This window comes from Nomascus leucogenys, chromosome 9 (assembly GCF_006542625.1).
Source record: "Nomascus leucogenys isolate Asia chromosome 9, Asia_NLE_v1, whole genome shotgun sequence".
NCBI classification, from domain to species: Eukaryota; Metazoa; Chordata; class Mammalia; order Primates; family Hylobatidae; genus Nomascus; species Nomascus leucogenys.
This window is the reverse complement of record NC_044389.1, coordinates 55,943,004-55,968,313: the sequence shown is the minus strand read 5'-3', so window position 1 is coordinate 55,968,313 and position 25,310 is coordinate 55,943,004. Positions and strand designations below refer to the sequence as shown.

The 25,310-nt window shown below is 37.8% G+C and overlaps 1 protein-coding gene across 7 annotated transcripts in view; it reads left to right on the top strand.

The window, feature by feature from the left end:
- The window catches only part of ANKRD17 (ankyrin repeat domain 17), a 182,717-nt gene that overhangs the window by 82,387 nt on the left and 75,020 nt on the right, over positions 1-25,310 (top strand). For 6 of the 7 annotated variants that reach the window (XM_003265726.3, XM_003265727.2, XM_030818976.1 and 3 more), the window contains exons 3-7: positions 15,298-15,454; positions 20,375-20,522; positions 20,765-20,912; positions 22,130-22,363; positions 24,715-24,809. In XM_003265726.3, coding sequence (XP_003265774.1) covers positions 15,298-15,454; positions 20,375-20,522; positions 20,765-20,912; positions 22,130-22,363; positions 24,715-24,809 — 782 coding nt within the window. Of the gene's footprint in view, positions 1-13,308; positions 13,367-15,297; positions 15,455-20,374; positions 20,523-20,764; positions 20,913-22,129; positions 22,364-24,714; positions 24,810-25,310 lie in introns of those variants that run through there. The other variant, XM_030818980.1, reaches the window with a different exon arrangement.

The window sequence follows — 25,310 nt, the reverse complement described above, 5'->3', positions numbered from 1 at the left end:
CCTCTTCAATATACTGATTTCCTTTCTTTTGGGTGTATACCTAGGAGTGGGATTGCTGGGTCATGTGGTAGCTCTATTTTTACTTTTGGAAGCGACCTCCACACTGTTCTCCATATGGTTGTATTAATTTACATTCTCACCAATAGTATATGAGGATTCCCTTTTCTCCACATCCTCTCCAGCATTTGTCATTGCCTGTCTTTTGGATAAGTCATTTTAACTGGTGTGAAATGATATCTCATTATAGTTTTGATTTGCGTTTTTCTGATGATCAATGATGTTGATACCTTTTCATATGTGTATTTGCCATTTATATGTCTTCTTTTGAGAAATGTCTATTCAAATCTTTGGCCCATTTTCGGATCAGATTGTTAGATTTTTTTTTCCTATTGTTTGAGCTCCTTATATATTCTGATTATTAATTCATTGTCAGCTGGGTAGTTTGCAAATATTTTCTCCCATTCTGTGGTTGTCACTTCAGTTTGTTGATTTTTTTTTTTTTTTTTCCTGTGCAGAAACTTGATATGATCCCATTTGTCCTTATTTGCTTTAGGAGCCCATGCTTTTATGGTATTACTCAAGAAATCTTTGCCCACTCTAATGTCCTGGAGAGTTTCCCCAATGTTTCCTTTTAGTAGTTTCATAGTAGAGGTCTTATGTTTAAGTCTTGAATCCATTTTGATTCTATTTTTGTATGTGGTGAGAGATCAGGGTCTAGTTTCATTCTTCTGCATATGGATATCCAGCTTTCCCAGCACCATTTATTGAAGAGACTGTTCTTTCCCCACTGGATGTTCTTGGCAACTTTGTCAAAAATGAGTTGGCTGTAGATGTATGGATTTATTCCGGGGTTTTCTATTGTATTCTAGTGGTCTATATGTGTACTTTTATGTGACAATCATGCCATTTTGGTTACTATAACTCTGTAGTATAATTTGAAATCAGGTAATGTGATTATTTCTAGTCTTGTTCTTTTTGCTCAGGATACCTTTGGCTATTCTGGATCTTTTGAGGTTCCATGTAAATTTTAGGATTGTGATATGGTTTGGCTCTGTGTCCCCACCCAAATCTTACCTTGAATTGTAATCCCCATTATCCCCATGTGTCAAGGGAGGAACCCAGTGGGAGGTGACTGGATCATGGGGACAGTTTCCCCCATGCTGTTCTTGTAATAGTGAATGAGTTCTCACAAGATCTGATGGTTTTATAAGGGGCTCTTCCCCTTCCACTCCTCACACTTCTCTCTCCTGCTGCCATGTGAAGAAGGTCCTTGATTCCTCTTCACCTTCTGCCATGATTGTAAGTTTCCTTAGGCCTCCCAGCCATGTGGAACTGTGAGTCAATTAAACCTCTTTTCTTGATAAATTACCCTGTCTTGGGTATTTATAGCAATGTGAAAACAGACCAATATAGATTGCTTTTTCTACTTCTGTAAATAATGCCATTAGTATTTTGATAGGAATTGCATTGACTCTGTAAGTTGCTTTGGGTAGTATGTACATTTTAACAGTATTGATTCTTCCAACCCATGAACATGGAATATTTTCCCATTTTTCTTGTGTCCTCTTCAATTTTTTGCATCAGTGTTTTATAGTTCCGTTGTAGAGATCTTTCAGTTCTTTGATTAAGTTCCTTCCTAGGTATTTTATTTTATTCGTAGATATTGTAAATGGCATTACTTTCTTGATTTGTTTTTCAGATTGTTGGTTCTTGGCATATAGACATGGTACTGGGTTTTGTATGGTGATTTGTTTCCTGCAACTTTGTTGAATTTATCAGTTTTAGTAGTTTTTTTGCTGAAGTCTTCAGGTTTTTCCAAATATAAGATTATATTATCTGCAAGCAAGGATAATTTGACTTCTTCCTTATCAGTTTGGTTGTCTGTTTCTCTTGTCTGATTGCTCTGGCTAGGACTTGCAGTACTGTGTTGAACAGAAATAGTGAAAGTGGGCATCCAGATCTTGTTCCAATTCTCGGGGGGATGCTTTCAACATTTTACCATTTAGTATAATGTTGGCTGTTGGTTTGTCATAGATGGCTTTTATTACGTTGAGATATGTCCCTTCTATGCCAGTTTTGCTAAAGGTTTTAATCATAAAGGGATGGCTGGATTTCATCAAATGCTTTTTCTGCATCATTGAGATGATCATGCAATTTTTGTTTTTAATTCCTTTTATGTGATGTATCACATTTATTGACTTGCATGTGTTAAACCGTCCCTGCATTCCTGGTGTGAAACCCATTTGATCAAGGTATATTATCTTTTTACTATGCTGTTGGATTCTGTTAGCTAGTATTTTGTTGAGGATTTTTGCATCTGTGTTCATCAGGGATCTGTAGTTTTCTTCCTTCCTTCCTTCCTTCCTTCCTTCCTTCCTTCCTTCTCCCCTCCCTTCCCTCTGCCTTCCTTCTCCCCTCCCCTTCCCTCCCTTCCTCTCCTTTCTTGGTTTTCGTATTAGGGTGATACTGGCTTCATAGAATGATTTAGGGAGGATTCCCATTTACCCTGTGGGTTCTGCTGAAGAAAGTTTGTGCCCAGTTGAAATTATTATGAAATTCAGTTGGAAGTTTTTTTCACCCTGTGACCCCTCCCTAATTCTGCTGGCTGCCTTCCCTGAGGGCCCCTATCAGATGCAGTCAGGGATGGCTTCCCTGGGCTCGAGCTGAAGACTGGGTGTGCTTACAAGTCTCTTCCCACTGCTGCTTCTACCTTTATATTTCATGTGGCTCCCTATATTCATTTTTGTTATAGGTGAGATTAAATCCTTCTCCTGTGATCTGGATTTTCAGATTCCCCAATGGACATGTGTGTTTGGAGACAGGTTTTCCCCCTCTCATACTTTCGGAACTCACAGTTTTTGACTGTCTTGCAGAATTTGCAGCAATGTGTCACTTCTTTCAGAGAATCTGTGAATTGTTTTGGTTTTCCTGGTAATGTTCCTGCAGTGGTTCTTAGAGCCAGAGTTTGTGGTGTGAGTCTCCACATGCTATTCTGCCCATCCAAGTGGGAGCTGCACGTTAGCCCTGTCTCCTCTCCTCTCTGCCATCTTTCTTTCTAAGTCCAGTGTTTCTTTGTTGATTTTCTCTGTGGAAGATCTGTCCAGTGCTGAAAGTGGAAAGTTAAAGTCTACAGCTATTTTTATATTGGGGTTCTGTCTTTACCTTTAGCTCTCGTATTTGCTTTATATAGCTTTGTGCTCCAGTGTTAGGTGCATATGTATTTAAAATTGTTATATCCTCTTGCTTAATTTACCCCTTTATCATTATATAATGATCTTGTCTCTTATATTTTTGTGTTGAAATCTATTTTGTGCAGTGTAAGTATAGCTATTCTTGCTCTTTTTTGGTTTCCAGTGGCCTGGAATATCTTTTTCAATCGCTTTATTTTCACTCTCTGTGTATCTTTATAGGTGAAGTGTGTTTCTTGTAGGCAACAGATCACTGGGTCTTGTTTTTTATCCATTCAGCCTCTGCATATTTTTTGATTGTAGTCCTTTAAGTCCATTTACATTCAGTGTTGTTATTGGTAAGTGAAGACTTACTCCTGTCATTTTGTTATTTGTTTTCAAGTTGTTTTGTATTGTTATCTTCCTTCTTTCCTTCCTGCCTTTTAGTGAAAGTGATTTTCTCTGGTGATATGCTTTAATTTCTTGCTTTTTATTTTTTGTATCCATTGTATGTTTTTGATTTGAGGTTACCATGAGGCTTGCAAATACTATCTTATATCCCATTATTTTAAGATGATAACAGCCTAACACCACTTCCATAAACAAATTTAACAAGCTAAAAGAAAACCAATGACTCTGCACCTTAAGTTTGTCCCCCTACTTTTTAACTTTTTGTCATTTCTATTTATATCTTACTGTGCTGCATATGTCTTGAAAAGTTGTTGTAGTTATTATTTTTGATTGGTTAATCTTTTAGTGCTTCTACTTAAGGTAAGAGTTAACACACCACAGTTACAGTGTTATAATATTCTCTGTACTTAATATTATCAGTCAGTTTTGTACCTTCAGATGATTTCTTTTTGCTCATGACCATTCTTTTCTTTCTGATTGAAGAAATCTCTTTAGTGTTTCTTGTAGGACAGAAGTGGCGATGATGAAATCTCTCAACTTTTGTCTGGGAAAGTCCCTCTTTCTCCTTCACGTTTAAGGGATATATTTGCCAGATGTACCATTATAGGATAAAATTTTTTTGCCTTCAGTACTTCATGTCATGCCACTCTCTCCTGGGCTGTAAGGTTTCCACTGAAAAGTCTGCTGCTAGATGTATTGGAGCCCCATTGTATTTTATTTGTGTCTTTTTCTCTTGCCGCTTTTAGGATCCTTACCTCCTTGACCTTTGGAAGTTTGATTATTAAGTGCCTTGGGGTAGTCGTCTTTGGGTTAAATCTGCTTGGTGTTCTGTAACCTTCTTGTACTTAAATATTGGTGTCTTTCTCTAGGTTTGGGAAGTTCTCTGTTACTATACCTTTACCTTATAAACTTTCTACCCCTGTCACTTTCTTTACCTCCTCTTTAAGGCCAATAACTTTTAGATTTGCCATTTTGAGGCTGTTTTCTGGATCTTGTAGGCATGCTTCATTGTTTTCTATTCTTTTCTTTTTTTGTCTCCTTTGACTGTGTATTTTCAGATAGCCTGTCTGCAAGCTCACTAATTCTTTCTTCTGCTTGATCAATTCTGCTATTAAGAGACTCTGATGCATTCTTCGCTGTGTCTATTGCATTTTTCAGCTCCGATATTGCTGCTTAATTCTTTTCAGTTATTTCAGTTAATCCCTAGGGGATTAGGGAGGGGTGTCACTGGCAATTCAAAACTGTCTTTTCTACCCTCTTTAATGCCTATTTCAGCAATACGAAGTCAAAACCAGGCACTGTGTGTGCTCATCTGATTTTGGGTTTATATGAAGATGCTCACTTTGTGTAGATAGTTGCCAAATTTATCAGATAGTTAAATTTATCTGATAGAATTCTGAATTCCTTCTCTGTGTTATCTTTAATTTCTTTGAGTGTCCTCAATACTGTTTTGATTTTTCTTTCTGAAAGGTCACATATCGCTGTTTCTCCAGAATTGGTCCCTGGTGCCTTATATAGTTCATTTGGTGAGGTCGTGTTTTCCTTGATGGTCATGATCCTTGTAGATGTTTGTTGGTGTCTGGGCATTGAAGAATTAGGTATTTATTATAGTATTCACAGTCTGCGCTTGTTTGTACCTGTCCTTCTTTGGAAGGCTTTCTAAGTATTCAAAGGGACTTGGTTATTGTGATCTAAGCCATGTCTGCATTGGGGAGCACCCCAATCCCAGTATCGCTATGATTTTTACAGATTCATAGAGGTACCACCTTGGTGGTTTTATGTAAGATCTAGAAGAATTATCGGGATTACCAAGTAGAGACTCTTGTTCTCTTTTCTTTCTCCCAAACAAATGGAGTCTCTCTCTCTCTCTCTCTCTCTCTCTCTCTGTCTCCCCCCGAGCCATGTGGAGCTGGGGTTGGGGTGACACAAGTACCCCTGTGGCTACCACCACTGGGACTGTGCTAGGTGAGACTTGAAGCCAGCAGAGCACTGGGTCTCACTCAATGCCCGTTGTGACTGCTACCTGGCTACCACCTATGTTTGCTGAAGGCCCTAGGGCTCTATAGTCAGCAGGTAGCGAAGCCAGCCGGACTTGTTTTTTTCCCCTTCAGGATGGCAGGTTCCCCTAGGCCCTGAGCTGGTTCAGAGATGCCATCTGGGAGCCAGGGACTGAGGTCAAAAACCTTAGAAATCTATCTGATGAGGGTCTATTGTACTGTGTCTTCGCTGGCACTCAAACCACGATATACAGTCCTTCCCGCTCTTCCTCTTTCCACAGGTAAGGAGTCTCAGCCCATGGCCGCCACCACCAGAGGCCCACAGGGAGTACTGCCAGGCTACCGCCAGTGTGCAGTTAAGGCCCAAGGGCTCTTCAGTCAGCTTGTGATGAAAGCTGCCAGGCCTGAGACTCACCCTTCAGAACAGTGGGCCCCCTCTCTCCCAGGACAGCTCCAGAAATGTCATCTAAGTGCCAAGCCTTGGAATAGGAGACCCCAAGGGTCCACTTTCTACTCAGCAGCCCCCCCCACCCCAACTGTGCTCTCACTGTTGCCACCATAGCTGGCAGTGTGCTGGTTCTCACATGAAGCTGGCACATCCCAGAGTCTCAACCGAGGCAGGTGGCATACTACTTGGGTGTCACTGCTGGTTCTTCAGGGCCCAAGGGCTTTTTAGTCAGTAAGTGATGGATCCTTCCAGGGATGGGTTGTTTTCTTCAAGGGAGCAGGTTCCCTTCTGGCACAGGGTGTGTGTAGAAAGATTGTCCAGGAGCTAGGGTCTGGAATGGGGACCTCACGAATCTGACTGGCGCCCTATCCTACTGTGGGTAAGCTTGTATCCAAGATGCAAGACCAAGTTGTCTCTGCTCTTTTCTCTCAAGCAGAAGGAAGGGGTCTCTTTTGGAGCCTTAAGCTGTGCTGCCTGAGGTTGGGAGAGGGGTGACTCAAGCACTCCCTTAGCCACCCAAGTGGTGGCTCAGGAAGTTGCCTGCTCCCCATCCCCAGTCCAGTGACCCCAAGTCCATCTTGGCACTAGGACTTGCTTAGGAATTGCAGTCCTGTGGCTTAGACTGCCCCTCAGCTTCACTTAGGGCCCCAGAGCACTGCAGCCCATGTTGATAGGGCTTGCTGGAAGTCAAGTTTGGACTGCTGGGATGGACAATTTCCCTGTGGCTAGTGCTGGTCCAAAAGCTCCCTCCACGAGCAGGCATCAGCTGAGTTCAGCCTGTTTCTGCTCTCCACTGTGACCAGGCAGCACTGAGTTCAATGCAAAGGCTCACAGTTGCTGTGCTCTCCGTCTTACAGTTGCACAGTTCTTTGCACCATGTGGGGAGCTGCTAGGGGATTAGGGAGGAGTGTCACCGGCAATGCAAAACTGTCTTTTCTACCCTCTTTAATGCCTGTTTCAGCAATACGAAGTCAAAACCAGGCACTGTGTGTGCTCACCTGATTTTGGGTTCATATGAAGATGCTCACTTTGTGTAGATAGTTGCCAAACTTGGGGAGGGGTGGGGAGATCACTAGAGCCCCCATTCAGCCATCTTACTCCATCTATCTTGGTGGCGAAGCCAGCCAGACTTGTTTTTTCCCCTTCAGGGTGGCAAGTTCCCCTAGGCCCTGAGTTGGTCTAGAGATGCCATCTGGGAGCCAGGGACTGAGGTCAAAAACCTTAGAAATCTGTCTGATATTCTATTGTACTGTGTCTTAGCTGGCACTCAAACCATGATGTACAGTCCTTCCCACTCACTGTTTAAAATGGCGCCCAAGCATAGTGCTGTCTAGTGTTCCTAAGTGTGAGAATGCTGTGATGTGCCTTTTGGGAAAAACATGTTTTAGGTTCAGGCATGAGTTTTACTGCTGTTGGCTGTGAGTTCAATGTTAATGAATCAACAACATATATTAAATAAGTTATATTTTACATCATGGAATGCCACGCAGCCATAAAAAAGAATAAAATCATGTCCTTTGCAGCAACATGGATGCAGCTGGAGCCCATTATCCTAAGTGAATTAACGCAGGAACAAAAAACCAAATGCCACGTTATTACTTATAAGTGGGAGCTGAACATTGAGTACACATGGACACTAAGAAGGGAACAATAGACACCAGGGCCTACTTGAGAATGGGAGGAAGGTGAGGATTGAAAAGTTACTTATCAGATGCTATGCTCATTACCTCGGTGATGAAATAATCTGTACCCTGAACCCCCGCAACATGCAATTTACCCACATAACCAACTTGCACGTATACCCGCTGTACCTAAAATAAAAGTTGGAAGGACACACACAAAAACGGTACATTTAAACAGAAACACACACAAAACAGGGTTATGTGCATTAATGACAATGATGTGGCCAGGGGCTGGCTAACGCTGTATTTCTCCCAGGAGCAGTGGTTGAGTATAGTATTTGCTAATTCCGTGTTTCTAGCAACTTAACATAACTACTGTGAATAACTGAATAATGAGAATTGACGATATATAATTTTCCCCACTTGTTTGTTAGAGACAGTAGGCTGAAACCTTCTCATGTGAATCATCATGGTATTTTTGTGAAGTGGATCATTATATTATCCCGATAGGAACAATGTTTTAATTAGGGAGTGTATATATATATATGTGTGTATATATATATATATATATACACACACACACACACAATCAAATATTTAGCACTATATATCATATCTTAAATATAAGGCAGTGATAATGAAATCTCTATAATCATTTTAAAGACATATATTTTCTTAGGTTTTATAAAGTAGACATAAATACACTATGAACACTAATTGTTCATGGTTTAAGAACCCCAGCGCACTACCTATTATACATGCAATGCATGTAAACTGCTACTTTATTATAGCATAAAACTGACCTAATACTGTTCAATAATGCTTTCAGTAAACATCTTTTAATACAGTAAATTTTTTTTTTTTTAATTTTTTTTTGAGACGGAGTCTAACTCTGTCCCTCCAGGCTGGAGTGCAATGGCGCGATCTTGGCTCACTGCAAGCTCCGCCTCCCGGGTTCATGCCATTCTCCTGCTTCAGTCTCCTGCTGTAGCTGGGACTACAGGCGTCCGCCACCATGCCTGGCTAATTTTTTGTATTTTTAGTAGAGACGGGGTTTCGCTGCGTTAGCCAGGATTGTGTCGATCTCCTGACCTTGTGATCCGCCCACCTCGGCCTCCCAAAGTGCTGGGATTACAGGCCTGAGCCACTGTGCCCAGCCAGTATTTAAATATTTGAAGGACTCATGGCTAAACTTGATTTCCATCCAACGTGAAATTCTAGAATGGATTACTAAAAGGATCTTAACCAAATAGACTTGGAAACATAATCAGGGCATGTGCACGGTCCTGTCTTGGAGTAAAGAAAACTATTTGTACAGAAGAGTAGAGACCTAATTTAGCATTTTCCAGCAATTTGATGTTGCTCTAGAAGTTTATTCAGATTATGAAATTATTTAAAAATACACCTCAGAGGAGCAGGGAATGTTTCTCCTGAAGACAAGAAGACTCAGGTTGAATAAAGTGTTCTTCAAATGCTTAGGAGACTGTCATACAGATTTGTTTTCTGTGGCCCCAAGAGGCACAACAAGATTCAAAAATGTTACATGGAAGTAGATTTTACATAAAAGCTGACTTTTGGAGATAAGGTACCTTCTCATACGATGCAAATAGTTGCTTCATTTTTCTAAGTTGTGTAATTATTTCTATTTTTTATATTTTCTTTATGGTAGCTAACAAGCTAGCCTTCCCCCTACTTCCCTTCCTTTCTTTCTCCACCTCTCTTTCACTTTTCCTCTCCCTCACTCCTTATTTCCTTCCTTTTTTAAATGGAAATTTTCACATACAAATCTAAGAGAATAGTGTAATGAAACCTCTGTATGTTTATCCATCATCCAGCTTCAGCAGCCTTCAGTGTACAGGCAGTCTTTTTTCATATCTGCCTATTACCGCCTTGCTGACATCGCCACCTATGTTAATTTAAAGCAAATCTAAGCACCATACCATTTCATATATATAAATATTTTAGTATGTATCTGTAAATTAAGAGTGTTTAAAAGGAAATATAGCCATAATACTATTTCAGATTTAAAGGGAAAAAAAAGTAATTCCTTAATATTGCCAGTATCCTGTCAATGTTGTGATTTCTTCAATTATTTTCTGTCTTTTTACAGTTGGTTTAAATCAGGATCCAAACAAGGTTTACATAGTTTTAATGTTAATTATTTTCCTTAAATATATACACATAGTATGTACCCATAAAATTAAAAATTTAAAAAATTTGTTTTAAGTTTAATCATAACAGTTCCTCTTTTTTTTTCTATTTATTTGTTGAAGAAATAGTCACTTCTCTCACTTTATGGATTTTGCCTGTTGTGCTTCTGTGTGTTGTATTTCCTATTTTAGATCCAGATACTTGATCAGATTCAGGTTTATTCTGATTTTGGCAAGAATAGTCATTCATAATGCTGTGTATTTCCTTATGTATCACATAGGCACTGTCTGGTTGCTTCTCTTTTTGTGATGTTGAGATTGAACAAGGTTTAGGTGTCCAATATGTTTCTTGAGAAAGGATGCTTGAGAGGTAAAATTTTTTAGACTGTCTGAAAATGCCTTTCTTACTATCCTCGTACTTGATAGTTTAGCTAGGTATAGAGTTCCAGTTTAAAAAACCACTCTCAGACCTTTAGAGTTACTAAACTTCTGGTGTTGCCAAACTTATTTATGACTTACCCTGTCTCTGTACCACTTGTCCCTATTCTCCTTCCCCAAAGCTTTATAATTTTGACATTATAAAATTTCAGTCTCATTTTCAATACTTTGGTTGGCTTTTCATACTTAAGATTTTCTTCAGATGTCTGGGGATCCTTGGGTTCTGTTTTTAGTCTATAGCAATGCCATAAAAAGCTAAATTCGAAAGTCTGGATGCATGTTTTGTTGGTTCATTTCACTATACAGCATGGATTAGTTTTCTATTGCAGCATAACAATTTACTATAAATATAGTGGTGTGAAACAACATCCATTTATTATCTCTTAAATTTCTGTGAGCCAGACATCTGGGGACAGTGTGGCTGGATTCTCTTGCTTATGGTCTCAAGGCTGAAATCAGCTATCCTATGTTCCTTATCTGTAGGCTGTGGGTGAACATTTACTTCCAAATTTATTGTTATTGGTAGCAGAATTTAGTTCCTTGCAATTGTAGAACCAAGATCCTGATTTTTTAATGGGCTGTCATCTCCATAAGGTTGCCCACATTCTTTGACATGTGGCACCCTCCATCTTTAAGTCAGCAGTGGCAAGTAGAATCCTTCTTGTGCTTTTAATCTCTGACTTCCTTATCTCCAACCAGCCAAAGAAATCTCTGCCTTTCACAAGCTCATTTGATCGGGTCAGGCCCACCAGGATAACCTCGCCATCTTTAGGTCAACAATGCTATATAATGTAACTTAATTTTGGGAGTAAAATCTGTCAAATTCACCGTGCCTAGGTTGTAGGATGTGTACATCAGGGATGGGTAACCTTGGAATCATTTTATTAGACACACACCTGCCAGTGTTTGTCTTCTGAATAATTAACCCAGCTACCATAATTCTGGGAGCTGACAGTGGGAATGGGGCTGAGGATTTCACTACTTATCATGTAAACTTTCACTTAATGCTTTTATGTAGTACTTCATGTCATCCTCCTGTATACCTGATGTCTCCTAGTCCAGGACCTTTCTAGTTTGGTTTCTTTAGAGAATAATCACCTGGCTGTTTAGTTTGGCAATGAAAACTTGTGTCTGATTACTCCTCACAAATGTTCAGCTGGTCTCCCTTTTTTCTAACCAAAGCCTCACCCCTGTATCTGGTACATCTCATACCTGATTCCTGTTGGGCTAATGGTCTGTTTCTCTTTTGATAGTGGTGTTTCAGTTATTCTGTTCTATAAATTAGTTACATCTCTGGTTTACTTTGTCTTTATACATTTTAGCTTATATATTTAGCTTATATACAAATTTTTCCTAGTTTTATCATAGATGGAATTTCTCTTGCATTTTAGTCCTCTGAGTAAGTTCTGAGAGGAAAATAATTATGCATTCAATTATCTTAAAATTAGATAATATTTAATAAGTTTAATAGTGTTAGTAATATTAATAATTTTATTATAAAATTATAATATAAATAATATTTTAATGTGCCCTCTATCTGAATTTCTTTGGTTTTGTTGTTCAATTGATTAAATGAGAGAATTTGGATATAATAATCCGGTCATTTTGTTCTTTTTTTTTTTTTTTCTCCTTTGGAGAGAGTCTCATTTTGTCGCCCAGGCTGGAGTGCAGTGGCACAATCTTGGCTCACTGCAACCTTCACCTCCTGGGTTCAAGCGATTCTCCTGCCTCAGCCTCCCAAGTAGCTGGGACTATAAGGCGCATGCCACCACGTCCAGCTAATTTTGTGTATTTTTAGTAGAGATGGGGTTTCACCATGTTGCCCAGGCTGATCTCCCAACTCCTGAGCTCAGGAAATCCACCCGCCAAGTAGTAGGATTACAGGCATAAGCCACCACACCCAGCCCTTTTCTGTTTTTTGATCTTCACTTTAACATTCAATAGCTGGATAAGACCAGAAAAAAAAGAATTACCATAATTCAGGGTAGCTAGAATTAATAAATTTTTGATTACTGTTAATTAATTCGAAAGGTTACCATCTGTGTCTTTGGTTTCTTCCTAGTTACGTTTATTAAAATAGTTATCTTTACTTATGAAGATACAAGAAGTTCATAAAGATTTAAAGTAAGATTATTTGTTTCTTTTTAAAACAGTGGTTAGTTTTTACTGAGCCAGATCTGTCCTCTTGCCTAGTTCCTGTTGCTATCACTGACAAATATTTGTTATATAGTGATCTCAGATGGCTGAAAAATTGGAGCTAATTTTTTTCATGTGGAAATTCTTCTGTGATCTTGATCTCAATAGTGCCTTCATATATTTAACCAAAAGATGATCTATTAAATATTGTAGTAGATTCAGAATATAGTATGATTTTTAATATTAGTGACATAAATTATATAGTAGGTATCAGTCTTATCAGACCAAGACAGTTTTTATTCTTTGTACATCTTAATTGTAGCAGATATGAAATTTGACTACTCTGAACGTTTTTTTATGGCTATAATCATAAAGGCTTCTTGGCAGATTTATTTTTGGTTTTGTGAGATATAACATTTGATATGTTAGTTTTTTTTATTAAAGAAAAGCATAAAAGTATATCTAAAAGTACTAATCTAAAAATCATTCAGGACAGCAACAGAAAAAAATATTTTAAAGGCAGAGATGGTTAATAACCACCTGTATGAAACCTAATTGTTGCTTTTGCAGATATCGCTATAAAGCATGCTTACCCCTAACCTTTTTATTCTAACTCAGTGCTTAATCGAGGCTGCCTACTTTATTATAAAGTGCACTATAAAAGTATATACTTTCAAAACTTTAAACATGAAACTTACATGATATTATTGAACACCTTTCACTGTTACATACTTATCTGTGCAGATATGTTTATTACCAAGTGAGTGGTCCTTTTTGTTTCTTAGTTAACTAGTTTGTTGTAAAACCTATAATAGCCTTTCTTTAATGTGCATTGGAATCATATGGGGATCTTTTTTAAAATGCAGGTTTTGGATCAGTACATCGTAGGGCCTGAGATTCTGCATTTCTGACAAGCTCCCAAGCGATAGCAGTGCTTCTATTCAGTGGACCACATGTTGGATAGCAGGGTTCTGTAATATCCATCATAACATTAGAGGTAAAGGTTTTTAATCCTAGCTGTTTATCAGAATTGCCTTAAAGCCTTTAAAATATGTAGATGCCAGGCCCTGCTTTCTACTTACTGAATTGGATCCCCAGATTTAGAAAAGCTCAGCATCTATATATTTGAAAAGCACTACAGGGGGCTGGATCACACGTGTAAACCTAGCCCTTTGGGAGGCCGAGGCATGTGGATCATTTAAACCAGGAGTTCAAGACCAGCTTGGGCAACATAGTGAGACCCTGTCTGTACCAAAAAAAAAAAAAAACAATTAGCCAGGCATGGTGACGTGTGCCTGTGGTCCCAGGTGCTTAAGAGGCCAAAGTGGGGGATCACTTGAGCCCGGGAGGTCGAGGCTGCAGTGAACCATGATCATGCCACTGTACTTCAGCTTGGGCAACCGGGTGAGACCCTATCTTAAAAAAAAAAAAAAAAAAAAAAAAAAAAAAAAAAAAAAAGCACCACAAGTGATGCTGATGGGCAGCTTGGATTAAGCACCACTGAATTAAAATAATAAAGGTTAGGGGTAAGAATGCTGCATGCTTTATAGGGATATCTGAAAGAGCAACAGTTAGGTTTCATGTAGATGGTTACTAACCATCTCTGCTTTTGAATTTTTTTTTTTAATTTTGCAGTTCTGAGTGGTTTTCAGATTAGTACTTTCAGATGATTTTAAGTATATGTGATAAGTTGTAGACATAATTCATTTATAGCTTATCTTTTATATATAGTCTAGAATGCCTTTTTAGGCCATATTTTGTCCACAGGTGATAGCCCAGTAAACATTCTTAAGCAAAAATAGACATTGGCCTGATGCAGTGGTTTACACCTGTAATTGGGAGCGCTTTGGGAGGCTTAAGTGGGAGGATCACTTGAGACTAGGAGATCTAAACTACCCTACACAACATAATGAGACCCTACCTCTACAAGAAAGTTTAAAAATTAGCTGGGTGTCCTGCTGCGGTGGCTTATACCTATAATCCCAGTTCTTTGGCATGCTGAGGCAGGAGGATTCCTTATGCCCAGGACAATGTAGTGGGACCCTGATTCCTCCAAAAAGTAAAATAATTAGCCAAGCATGGTAGTGCACACCTGTAGTCCCAGCTACTTGGGAGCCTGAGGCAGGAAGATTTTGAACCCAGGACGCTGAGGCTGCAGTATACTGCAATCGTGCCATGCACCCAGCCTGGGTAACAGAGCGAGACCCTGTCTAAAAAAAAAAAAAAGAAAAAAATCAGCCTAGTGTGGTGGTGTGAGCCTATAATTCCAGCTACTGGGAGGCTGAGTTGGGCGGATCACTTGAGGCCAAGAGTTCAAGACTGCAGTGAGCTATGATCATGCCACTGTACTCCAGCTTGGGTGACAGAATAAGACCCTGTCTCGAAAAAATATATATGTAAATTAAAAAAAATAAAATATAGACATTTCCCAAATCATAGAGATGGTGCTAGCTTCTGGCACTACTGGCGTCAATGAGTCAAAAATAATTTTATCAGGACTCTGTCCCTTTCTCTTTCTGTATCTCTGTTCTCCTCTATGTTGACTTTATTTTAGGCAGTCTTTTTCTGTATGTGGTGACAAAAGTGGCTAAAAAGCTTATGACTCACATCTTACCAATTTAGCAACCTTTGAATATACGTTCTTTCAAAGATATGACAGGGTCTAATTGTCCCATCATAGGCCAAAGACCTGTCTCTGGCACCAGAGGGTCACAGGATCAAGTACCTATGAACCACACGGAATGAATAAGATTATTAGAAAACTGGAGAAGAGTGATTTCTCAAAAGATGCTGGGCAGCCAATATATATGTGTACTCTACCATTTGGAGGTTATTTGTTAACATACACAGTATAGCTTTAAGTAACTTGAATTTTGCTTTGTTTCTCCTTTTGGGTGTGTCCATATTGGTGTGAAAATAATATAATAGGAATAGGAAAATTGTCCACGGCTGATGGTAAAGCCTTTGCAGATCCTGAAGTACTCCGGAGGTTGACATCGTCTGTTAGTTGTGCGTTGGATGAAGCTGCTGCTGCACTTACCCGTATGAGAGCTGAAAGCACAGCAAATGCAGGGCAGTCGGACAAGTAAGTACATTTTTGCTGCAATCAGTATGAAATCATTTTCTTAAAAATAATAACAAATAGCTAACATTTACTGAGCATTTATTTTGTGCCTGGCTGGCACTATGCTAACCACTTAACATGTGATGTCTTATTTAGATTCACAAAAACTCTATAAGGTATAGATTTTGTTTTTACTCCCATTTTACAGATGAAAAGTTAAAGAGAGGTGAGTAACTTAATCAAGATCAAATAGATAATAAGTGGCAGAGCACCAGTGTCTTTCTGACTGCAAGGCTGATGGCCTAGTCAATATGTTATAAAAGACTTTGCTTATTTAGATTTTTTTTTTTAAATGTATTGGTGACAAAGAAGTAAATGTTTTACAATTAGGCCATTTTACAGTTCATTTGCATAGTTCTGACCATTTTAAAGGGTAAGGCTTTTTATTTATTTATTTGCTTTCTGAAGTCTTAAAAGAAGTTATAGATCTAGTTCCTATAACTTGAATGTGAGTCCAGGGACTTTATTTTTTTTATATCCTATAATTCCTTGTATATAGATAGCACTTTACAGTTAGTAAGGGCTCAGTAAATGTTTTGTGACATGGCATTTTAAGCTGTTCTGATGATGTTATCCAATAAAAATCACACCATCTCATATATAAGCACAATTATGGATGTATATTGAAAAATGGAAGCCAGGCATGGTGGCTCACACCTGTATTCTCAGCACTTTGGAGGCCGAGGCAGGCGGATCACCTGAGGTCAGGAGTTCAAGACCAGCCTGACCAACATGGAGAAACCCCGTCTCTACTAAGAATACAAAAATTAGCCGGGTGTGGTGGTGCATGCCTGCAATACCCGCTACTCGGGAGGCTGAGGCAGGAGAATTGCTTGAACCTGGGAGGCGGAGGTTGCAGTGAGCCGAGATTGCACCATTGCACTTTATCCTGGGCAACAAGAGCGAAACTCCATCTCAAAAAAAAAAAAAAAAAAAAAAAAAAAAGACTGACAAGAAAAATGGATAGATACTTCAAGGAAGCAACTAGAAAAGAATCATTAATAGATGTTACCATTTTCAACCCTTGGTGACTTCTTTTTGCCTCCTCTAATAAAATGAAGCCATTTTATTTATTTTAGCAATTGGCCTTAAAACAATTGAGAACATCTGAATATTCTATTTGGGTTTAGAGAGTAAATTATAGCATTTAAGAATTCTTTGTTGTCTAATGGTGTTTTCATACAACATTTTTAAAAGCATAAAAGAGAGGTTACATAGTATTAACAAGGTCATGAATTTGCTGTTTCTCTTGGCTCTTTATTAGTGTTCATTCATTTAGATTTTTGTGTTTGTATTAACTTGCTTTACCATTCTTCTCATAGGTTGACTCCCTTCTTTGGTTAACCTCGGTTTCTATTCCATAAAATGTTCAGTTTTACTAGCCTAAAATATCGTTGGTAATCTCCAAATATTTTTTAATGTGGTGACTAGTAAGATTGGCAAGAGAAAAAATTAAAACACCTTGAAGGGTATAATAAAACCAGTTCAAGCAGGAAACAGAATACAAAAATAAAAAGTCACAGATGATTTTGCATTGAAAATACTGGAATTTAACAGCAAAAAAAATAGAACATATTTGTGAGAATTATATTTATTCAACAAAGTTTGAGAAAGATGGCAGACTTAAGTGCAGTGAGTACTATGTGCCAAATTTTTATAGTAGTTAAGGACAGTGCCATGTGCCAGGCTTAATATGCCCTTCGCCCACAAGTTCTTAAGTTCAGCTGTTGCTAGAGTAGATCCTGTAAGGTTGTTTTAAAGCTGGTATACACACATGGAAATTGAATGAAAAATTCAAATGATAATGTAGATTAGGGTATATACATAAAGAAGTGAAAGAGACAGAGAGAGACTACTTTGAGAGAGAGAAAAGGTATGCTCTTATACAGGAAATGTCTTATGGGAAGGATTTGTCCTAAACATGCTTAAAAATGATAGAGAGCATTGAGTCTAGGGACTGTCAGTGTCCTGTGAAATGGGAAATCAGAAGAGATGTTTAAAAGACAAATTTATTTAGTACTGGTCGAGACTTTCTCTTTTGGTAAGGGGACAATACAATTAACATGTAAATAAAATACATAGTATGGCACATAATAATATAATAACTATGGGAAAAATTGAAAGGGAAGTGCTAAAGCAGTGTTTGGGTTGGAGGTCATCTTAGTTCACTTTCTGTTGCATATAACAGGATTCCTGAAACTGGGCAAGAAAAAGAATTTATTTCTTACAATTACGGAGGCTGAGAAGTCCATGGTCAAGGGGCTGCATCTGGTGAGAGCCTTCTTGCTGGCAGGGACTCTCTGCAGTGTCCTGCGGCAGCACAGGCCGTCACATGGCAAGTAGGCTAAGTGTGCTAGTTCAGGTTTCTCTTCCTTTTATAAAGCCTACCCAGTCTCACTCCATGATAACTAATAATTCATTTACCCATTAATCCATTAATTCATGAATGGATTAACCGATTCATGAAGACAAAGCCCCCATGAATCAGTCACCTCTTAAAGGCCTTACCTGTCAGTATTGCCACATTTGGGGTTAAATTTCACGTGGGTTTTGGAGAGGACAAATATGCAAACCATAGCAGAGGTCATGTTACAGTTTTTAATAGCATGGTCAGGGAAGTCCTCACTTAAAATGATGGCTTTTTAGGAAAGACCTGAAATAGGGAAGGGAGTGAGCCATGTCTGAGAGAGGAGCTGTCTTGGCACAGGAACAGCAAATGCAAATATTTGAGGTTGGAGCTTATTTAGCATATTTGATGAATAGCAAGAAGACCAATGTGGCCAAAGTGGAAGGAATAATGGTGAGAGGGTAGGAGATAAAGCCAGAGAAGTAAAAGGGAAGAGGAATATGGTATCCTGCCACTAGGCATATCTTGTAAGGATTTCAGCTTTTACTGTGAGTGAGATTATAGGACAGTGGAGGGTTCTGAGTAGAGGAATGACATGTTCTGCTTTTCCTTCCTTCCTTCCTTCCTACCCTTCCTTCCTTTTTTTTTTTTTTTTTTTTTTTTTTTTATGGAGTCTCACTCTGTCACCCAGGCTGGAGGGCAGTGGTGCGATCCCGGCTCACTGCAACCTCCACCTCCGGGGTTCAAGTGATTCTCCTGCCTCAGCCTCCCGAGTAGCTGGGACTATAGGACACGCCACCATGCCCGGCTAATTTTTTTTGTATTTTTAGTAGAGACAGGGTTTCACTGTGTTAGCCAGGATGGTCTCGATCTCCTGACCTCGTGATCCGCCCTCCTCGGCCTCCCAAAGTGCTGGGATTACAAGCGTGAGCCACCGTGCCTGGCCAACATGTTCTACTTTTCTTTAAAAAAGATCTCTGTGGTTTCCTTGTTGAAAAGAGCCTGAAGGAGAGCAAGTAGTGTGAAGGCAAGGAGACTGGTTAGGAGGCTTTGCCATATCTGAGACAAAGATGTTGGTCTTAAATCTGGGTGATGGTAATAACAGAGCTATAGAAAAGTGATTATCTGTAGGTGCCTTTAGTATCTGAAATGAAAGGGCCATATTTTAAGAGGATAATAAAATAATTGAGTTATATTTGAAATAAAAAGAATATTAATAGCCCTGGATTTAGTTTTAGGATTATTTTATACGAAAGTGAGAATCTTTAGAAATGTCTACATTTGGAATTGTTTTGGGAAGTTTGTGGGGCATATACTTTTCTCTCAGTTTAATTTTTTGTTACTCCACTTTTTCCACTCTCATTTTGCTTGAGTTCAGCTTTTTCTTTGCCTGGATTTGAAACTTTCCCCCAAATTTGATTGTATATACTTCCAAAACCAAAACCAAAAAAGGCTCATCAGTTATTCATTTATTAATATTACATTCTCCCATCTTTTCTGTCTGATTTCCCTTTACTTGATGGAAGGACTCACATAGATCTTTATAATTAGTAGAAGTTTTGCCCATTTTATACTTTTTAATTAAATTTTATAAAAAAATTTCTACTGACCAAACAAAAGAAGTATAATTATGACCTGTTATTTGTATGTGATTTCTGTAAACTTTCATGTTTTGAAATTTTATGTTCTTTCTCCACTTACCAGTAAATTAGACTTTATCCTTCAGTTGCATAACTGAAAACATTTTGGAATATTGATAATTTTAATTCAGTGCCATTAATACGTAGATTGTAAAAAACTCAATGAATTCAATCATTTTTGGCTTTTTGTTATGAATCGTATTGAAATAATCATCCTTGTTGAGCACTAACGTTAGCATTAGTCTGTTCTCACTCTGCTATAAAGAACTACCTGAGACTGGATAATTGAAGAAGAAAAGAGGTTTAATTGACTCACAGTTTCACAGGCTGTACAGGAAGCATAGCGAGGAGGTCTCAGAAAACTTACAATCATGGTGGAAGGCAAAAGGGAAGCAAGCATGTCTTACCATGGCGCAGCAGGAGAGAGAGAGAGAGCAAAGTGGGTAGTGCTACACACTTTTAAACAAACAGATGTCATGAGAACTCACTCATTATCATGAGAACAGCAAGGGGGAAATCCGCCCCCATGATCTAACTATCTCCCACCAGGTCCCTCCCCCAACACCGGTGATTACAATTCGACATGAGATTTGGGTGGGTGCACAGAGCCAAACCATATTAACTGTCAAGATTTGACATAAAAATCCAATACTCTGGCTGGGTGTGGTTGTTCACATCTGTAATCCTAGTGCTTGAGAGTCTGAAGCAGGAGGATTGCTTGAGGCCAGGAGTTTAAGGCTGCAGTGAGCTGATTGCATCACTGTACCCCCTCCTGGGTGACAGAGCAAGACTGTTTCTAAACAACAAAAAACAAAACAACCAAAAACGATATTTATGTGGTGCAGTTTTTTAATATTCTTATATTCTAGTATTGTGATATTCTTTCCGTAATAGCCGCAGTTTGGCAGAAGCCTGTTCAGAAGGAGATGTAAATGCTGTGCGAAAGTTACTCATTGAAGGGCGAAGTGTAAATGAACACACAGAGGAAGGGGAGAGCCTCCTTTGTTTAGCTTGTTCTGCTGGATACTATGAGCTTGCACAGGTTCGTATTATCAAAATAAAGCTTATTTGTTGTTTTTTTAAAAACTGGCTTGCTTACTAAGGAAATAATAAAATAAATCCTTCCAACCATTAGGATTATTTCAACAAATAGTTTTGTTAGATAAATTTTGTGTGCTTATAGCTCTTTTACTATGACTAGGTAGACGTTATATAAATACATGTGTTCAAAATTTTTTGATGATTATTTCCTAATATCTTTTTAAACTATTTTTCTCTCATAAGGTTTTGTTGGCAATGCATGCAAATGTGGAAGATAGGGGAATCAAAGGTGACATTACACCTTTAATGGCTGCTGCTAATGGAGGACATGTCAAAATTGTGAAGTTGCTGCTAGCTCATAAAGCAGATGTTAATGCACAGTCTTCAACAGGTCATGCATATTTCTTTTTCAGTTTTGCTACATAGTAACATCATTTGGTAATAATGGTTTTGCATGAAAGTGATGTTTAGTGCTAATTTTTCAGTTCTCTTATTTCTTAGAAGTGCTACATGTTCTCATACATCTGTGTATGAGTTTTGAAGTATATAGAATATATTTTGAATGATATTCTTCCTGTTTTGTTTATGAGGGCAATTGGCCTTTTAAGGTTCTTTAAGATAAAAGTAAAACACTGACCCAGTTAGACGGACCACTCTCTTGGAAATTGAGAGGTGTGGGCCGTAGTGCTCAAACCCATGTTTCCAGTTTTTTAGGAGAGGAATGGGAAGATAGGGAGACCAAACGATCGTGGAACAAAAGGATAGTTCATTATTTCCTACTGTTACTAAATTGTGGCCCACAGAAAAAGTACTGTGAAAACATTGTGTCCTGAAAAAGAGCATAACTTTAGTCCAAAATATATATATATATTTTTCAAATTTGGGCCTAGATAGATTTGTGTAAAAGTTCTAAAATTTCATGGGAATGTTTTGTGCATTTCCTTCATGCAGATTTTTCAAATTTATTAAATATTTTTTAAGGTCATGTTCTGATTTGAAGGGATTTTTAGAAATTCTTATTTTACCCAGAAGGTTGATTTTTCTTGTAACGTGGGAAATTTTTATCAGCAGAAAAGAATGTTTTAGAAATTATTGAATTCAAATTCAAATTTAAAAATTTGAATTTGATCAGTTAACTAGTATTTGAAGTTGTAATGAAAACATATATGATTAAAAGGTAGAGTATAAGGTATGTATATGATGAATAATTTTAGGTTAGAGACATTAAAATTAAAAAAAAAAGCTTGTGAAGCATTTCTCTGATAAACATTAAAACAACTTTTTTCTCATCTTAAGGTAAAACTTAGCTCCGGGGCAGACTTGCCCAGTTCTTTTACAACTCCCCAGTCTGGATAAGTGTATATGATTTTCCACGTGTATTTGACTTTGGTTTTAAATGGAAAAGGAGAATAGGGAGTTGATTTCAGAAAGGTAAAATGCAGCAGGAAAGGAATTTTATATATAGATATATATTTACATATATGTATATGTAATTTAATATTTATTATGGTTGTAGTCTTCCGTTTCCATTTTCTTAATGTAAGTTAGCACTTTAATTTATTTTGGTATTTTATGTTAATGTCTTTTTATTTTTCCTAATTAAAATAGGCAATACAGCACTTACATATGCTTGTGCTGGAGGCTATGTAGATGTTGTAAAGGTGCTCTTGGAATCCGGTGCTAGTATTGAGGACCATAATGAAAATGGTCATACCCCTCTTATGGAAGCTGGAAGTGCTGGACATGTGGAAGTAGCCAGATTGCTGCTAGAAAATGGGGCTGGCATTAATACGCATTCCAATGAATTTAAAGAGAGTGCCCTTACCTTAGCTTGTTACAAAGGTACAGTATAAACCTTTCTTGAAACAAAGTTTTTAAACATGTGAAATTATAATTATTTTATGTAATCTTGTTTTTAAGTTAAAAAATAAAATAATAATAGTATATAATATGTAATTAAAGGTTGAGTGTTTACAGTGTTGCAGTTTGTTTACTATTTAAATTTTTAAAATATAGATTTAACATTATAAATACTGTCACTGAAAAATGAGTATTAATTGATCTAATTATCAGAAACAGTTCTTTTAATATGAACTGTATAATAGCTTTGCATGTTGGGAAGATTTTGCTTGGTATGAAGGGGTACATGGTATTTTAAATGATGTCAGTGAACCTGAAAATATTGATAGTACAGAAAATGCCCTCCTTTGGCAGGCCAGACAATTGCCTGGAAAGATGTTTGGTCTGTAGATAATTAATGTTCTATATTCTAGATTGTTAAAACACAGCCACAGAGCTGAACATTTTTTAGACTCCACATGTATGACAGATAAATGGCTGTAAAGTAAGGTGTTTTACTTTTTAAGGAAGTAAATTAAGAAAATTTCTTATTAATAAAGTTTTTTATTAAAAAAAGTCATACAATTTTGTGTTTGTTTTAGCCACTCATTTCTGTTTTTGATGTCATCTATCTATATAGTTGTTCCATATTATTTACATCATAAATTCTTGACCCCTAGGCATCAAGAAAAAGCTTTTGCAAAGCCTAGTAAAAAATTTAAGGAGGCACTCATTCTCAGTGACTAACCTTTAACTTGCACAAGCTTACATGTGAGTGGCTCCTTAAATTTTGCACCCTGCACTTTGATTTCCTCACCCTAGTTCTGGCCCTGGTGTTGTTTTGTTCTATATAAGAGTAGCCAAGGTTGTTTGATGCCTTTTGGAATAATTTCATTTATAAACATTAAAATAATCCTTATATATTTGGATTAATTGACTAAAATTTAACTTAAATTTGAAAAATATGATTTATTTATAAAGTGCTTTTGATTATCTGATGTTAATAGATTTTCAGATAGGGAGCACAGCTGAGGTCCCTTAGTTCCCTTCCCCAATCCTGTTTATAATTAGGTAGAGGCTGATCTTCATTGGGAGGAAAGGAGGTAAGCCTTGGGGTGTGCTGATTGGGTGGCTCTCTCCCCTTCTCACAAATACTTTTGAACCCAGTACTGGCTTCATTTCACTACTGAGTCCCTGCTGGCCAGAGAGCTTTGAGATGGGGCTGCATGTAACTACTCTGCCCTCTCGCTTTTGCTTGTAGCCCCACCCTGCTATCCAAAAGGGGCATCTGAGGTTGGGGCTTGCAGGCTTTAATTAGAAGCTGGATAGCGAACTGAGCTGGTGGAGAACATCTCTACTACTTCCAGGTATCCATGGACCCCCTACGCTTCCTCTCTTTCTGGTGAGGTTTTGTAGGATATAAACTGACAAGGAGGAGTTAGGGAAGAGAGAGAAGTCAGGCTGAGACTGAGCACTAATGTGGATTTTGGGGAGGAGAGAATGACAGAGAGGAAAAGGGATGGTAGGTAGTTGGCAAATATAAGACGTGGCAGATACTACACTTACTCACCGAAGTAAATCTTGTTTAACTGTTTACCTGTGACTCCACTATCTGTCCTTCTCCCGCCTCCCAGTTGAATAAGAATTGATCGTAGCTCATTCCAAATAAAGCTGGGAAAAATTAAATAATTTTTCTATTGTTTTTTGCATAGAATCTGAAGTCTTTTTTAAATTATAATTTGTCTTCTTCTTTTTCACCACTTGTACCTTTATATGAACTGAAGCATATGGTTTATTTGAAACTGCATCAATGTGTGTACATGTTTATATTATAATTAAATATATAAATATAAATTAAATGGTGTGGTTTGAAGAATATTTTTATACATACAGTTCCCAGTTTATTAGCAGGTTTCTCCTAAAATGTTTCTGAGTTAGGTATTGGAACTTTAAATACATTTTCTCACAGAAATAACTTGACCGATCATTATCTCAGGCTACTAGTTCATGAAAACTGATTTATTCCGTAGCATACATAACATAACTATAACATGCCTGGGCTCTTAAAAGGTTGTAGAGGGAACATTTTGGGTGTTGGATTTTAATGGCGTCTTTGTTCACCTCTAGCAGGGACTCTAGTAGCAGCAGTTTATAGGGCAGTAGGGTAAGGGGTCGAACAGCAAGATCACTTGTATAATTTGTGTTCTACAATTGAGGGTGGCTTCTAGTTGACTTTATTATGCTTATAAATTTAATGCTGTAAGTTAAATATAACTTTTCAAAATATTATAATTTTTAAAAATATTTTGGAATAATAAAATATTTTCAAGTAATCTTGTACACTTTTGGTTTAGGACACTTAGAGATGGTGCGATTTCTTTTGGAAGCAGGCGCGGATCAAGAGCATAAAACAGATGAAATGCACACTGCTCTAATGGAGGCTTGCATGGTAAGATTGGTGAAATATGTGAAATATGTTTATATATTAACCAGGGAGAGACAGAGTAGTATACAATGAATGCCTTTCCAATGGGTGCTATGATTCTGTTTGTCAGAACCTTATGGAATCAGTTGTACAACATTAACTTCTATTAAAGTTACTTTCTGAAGCTTTACAATGCTACCTGCATTTTCTTAGTCTCACATAACTATACCAAAGTGACTCTTGTAAAGATTGGTTGAGGATACGAAAAAGGAAAATATGGCCAGGCATGGTGGCTTATGACTGTAATCTCAGCATTTTGGGAGACCAAGGTGGGAGGATTGGATTAACAAATTAAAATGGAGGCCAGCAGTTCAAGACCAGCCTGGCCAACATACCAAGACCCCCTCTCTATTTAAAAAAATGTTAAAGAAAAAAGGAAATATGATTCAGAGTATGTACATTATTAATAAGCATAACATACCTCAAACCAATAAACTGACTAAACAGAAATTTAAAAGTAGAGCC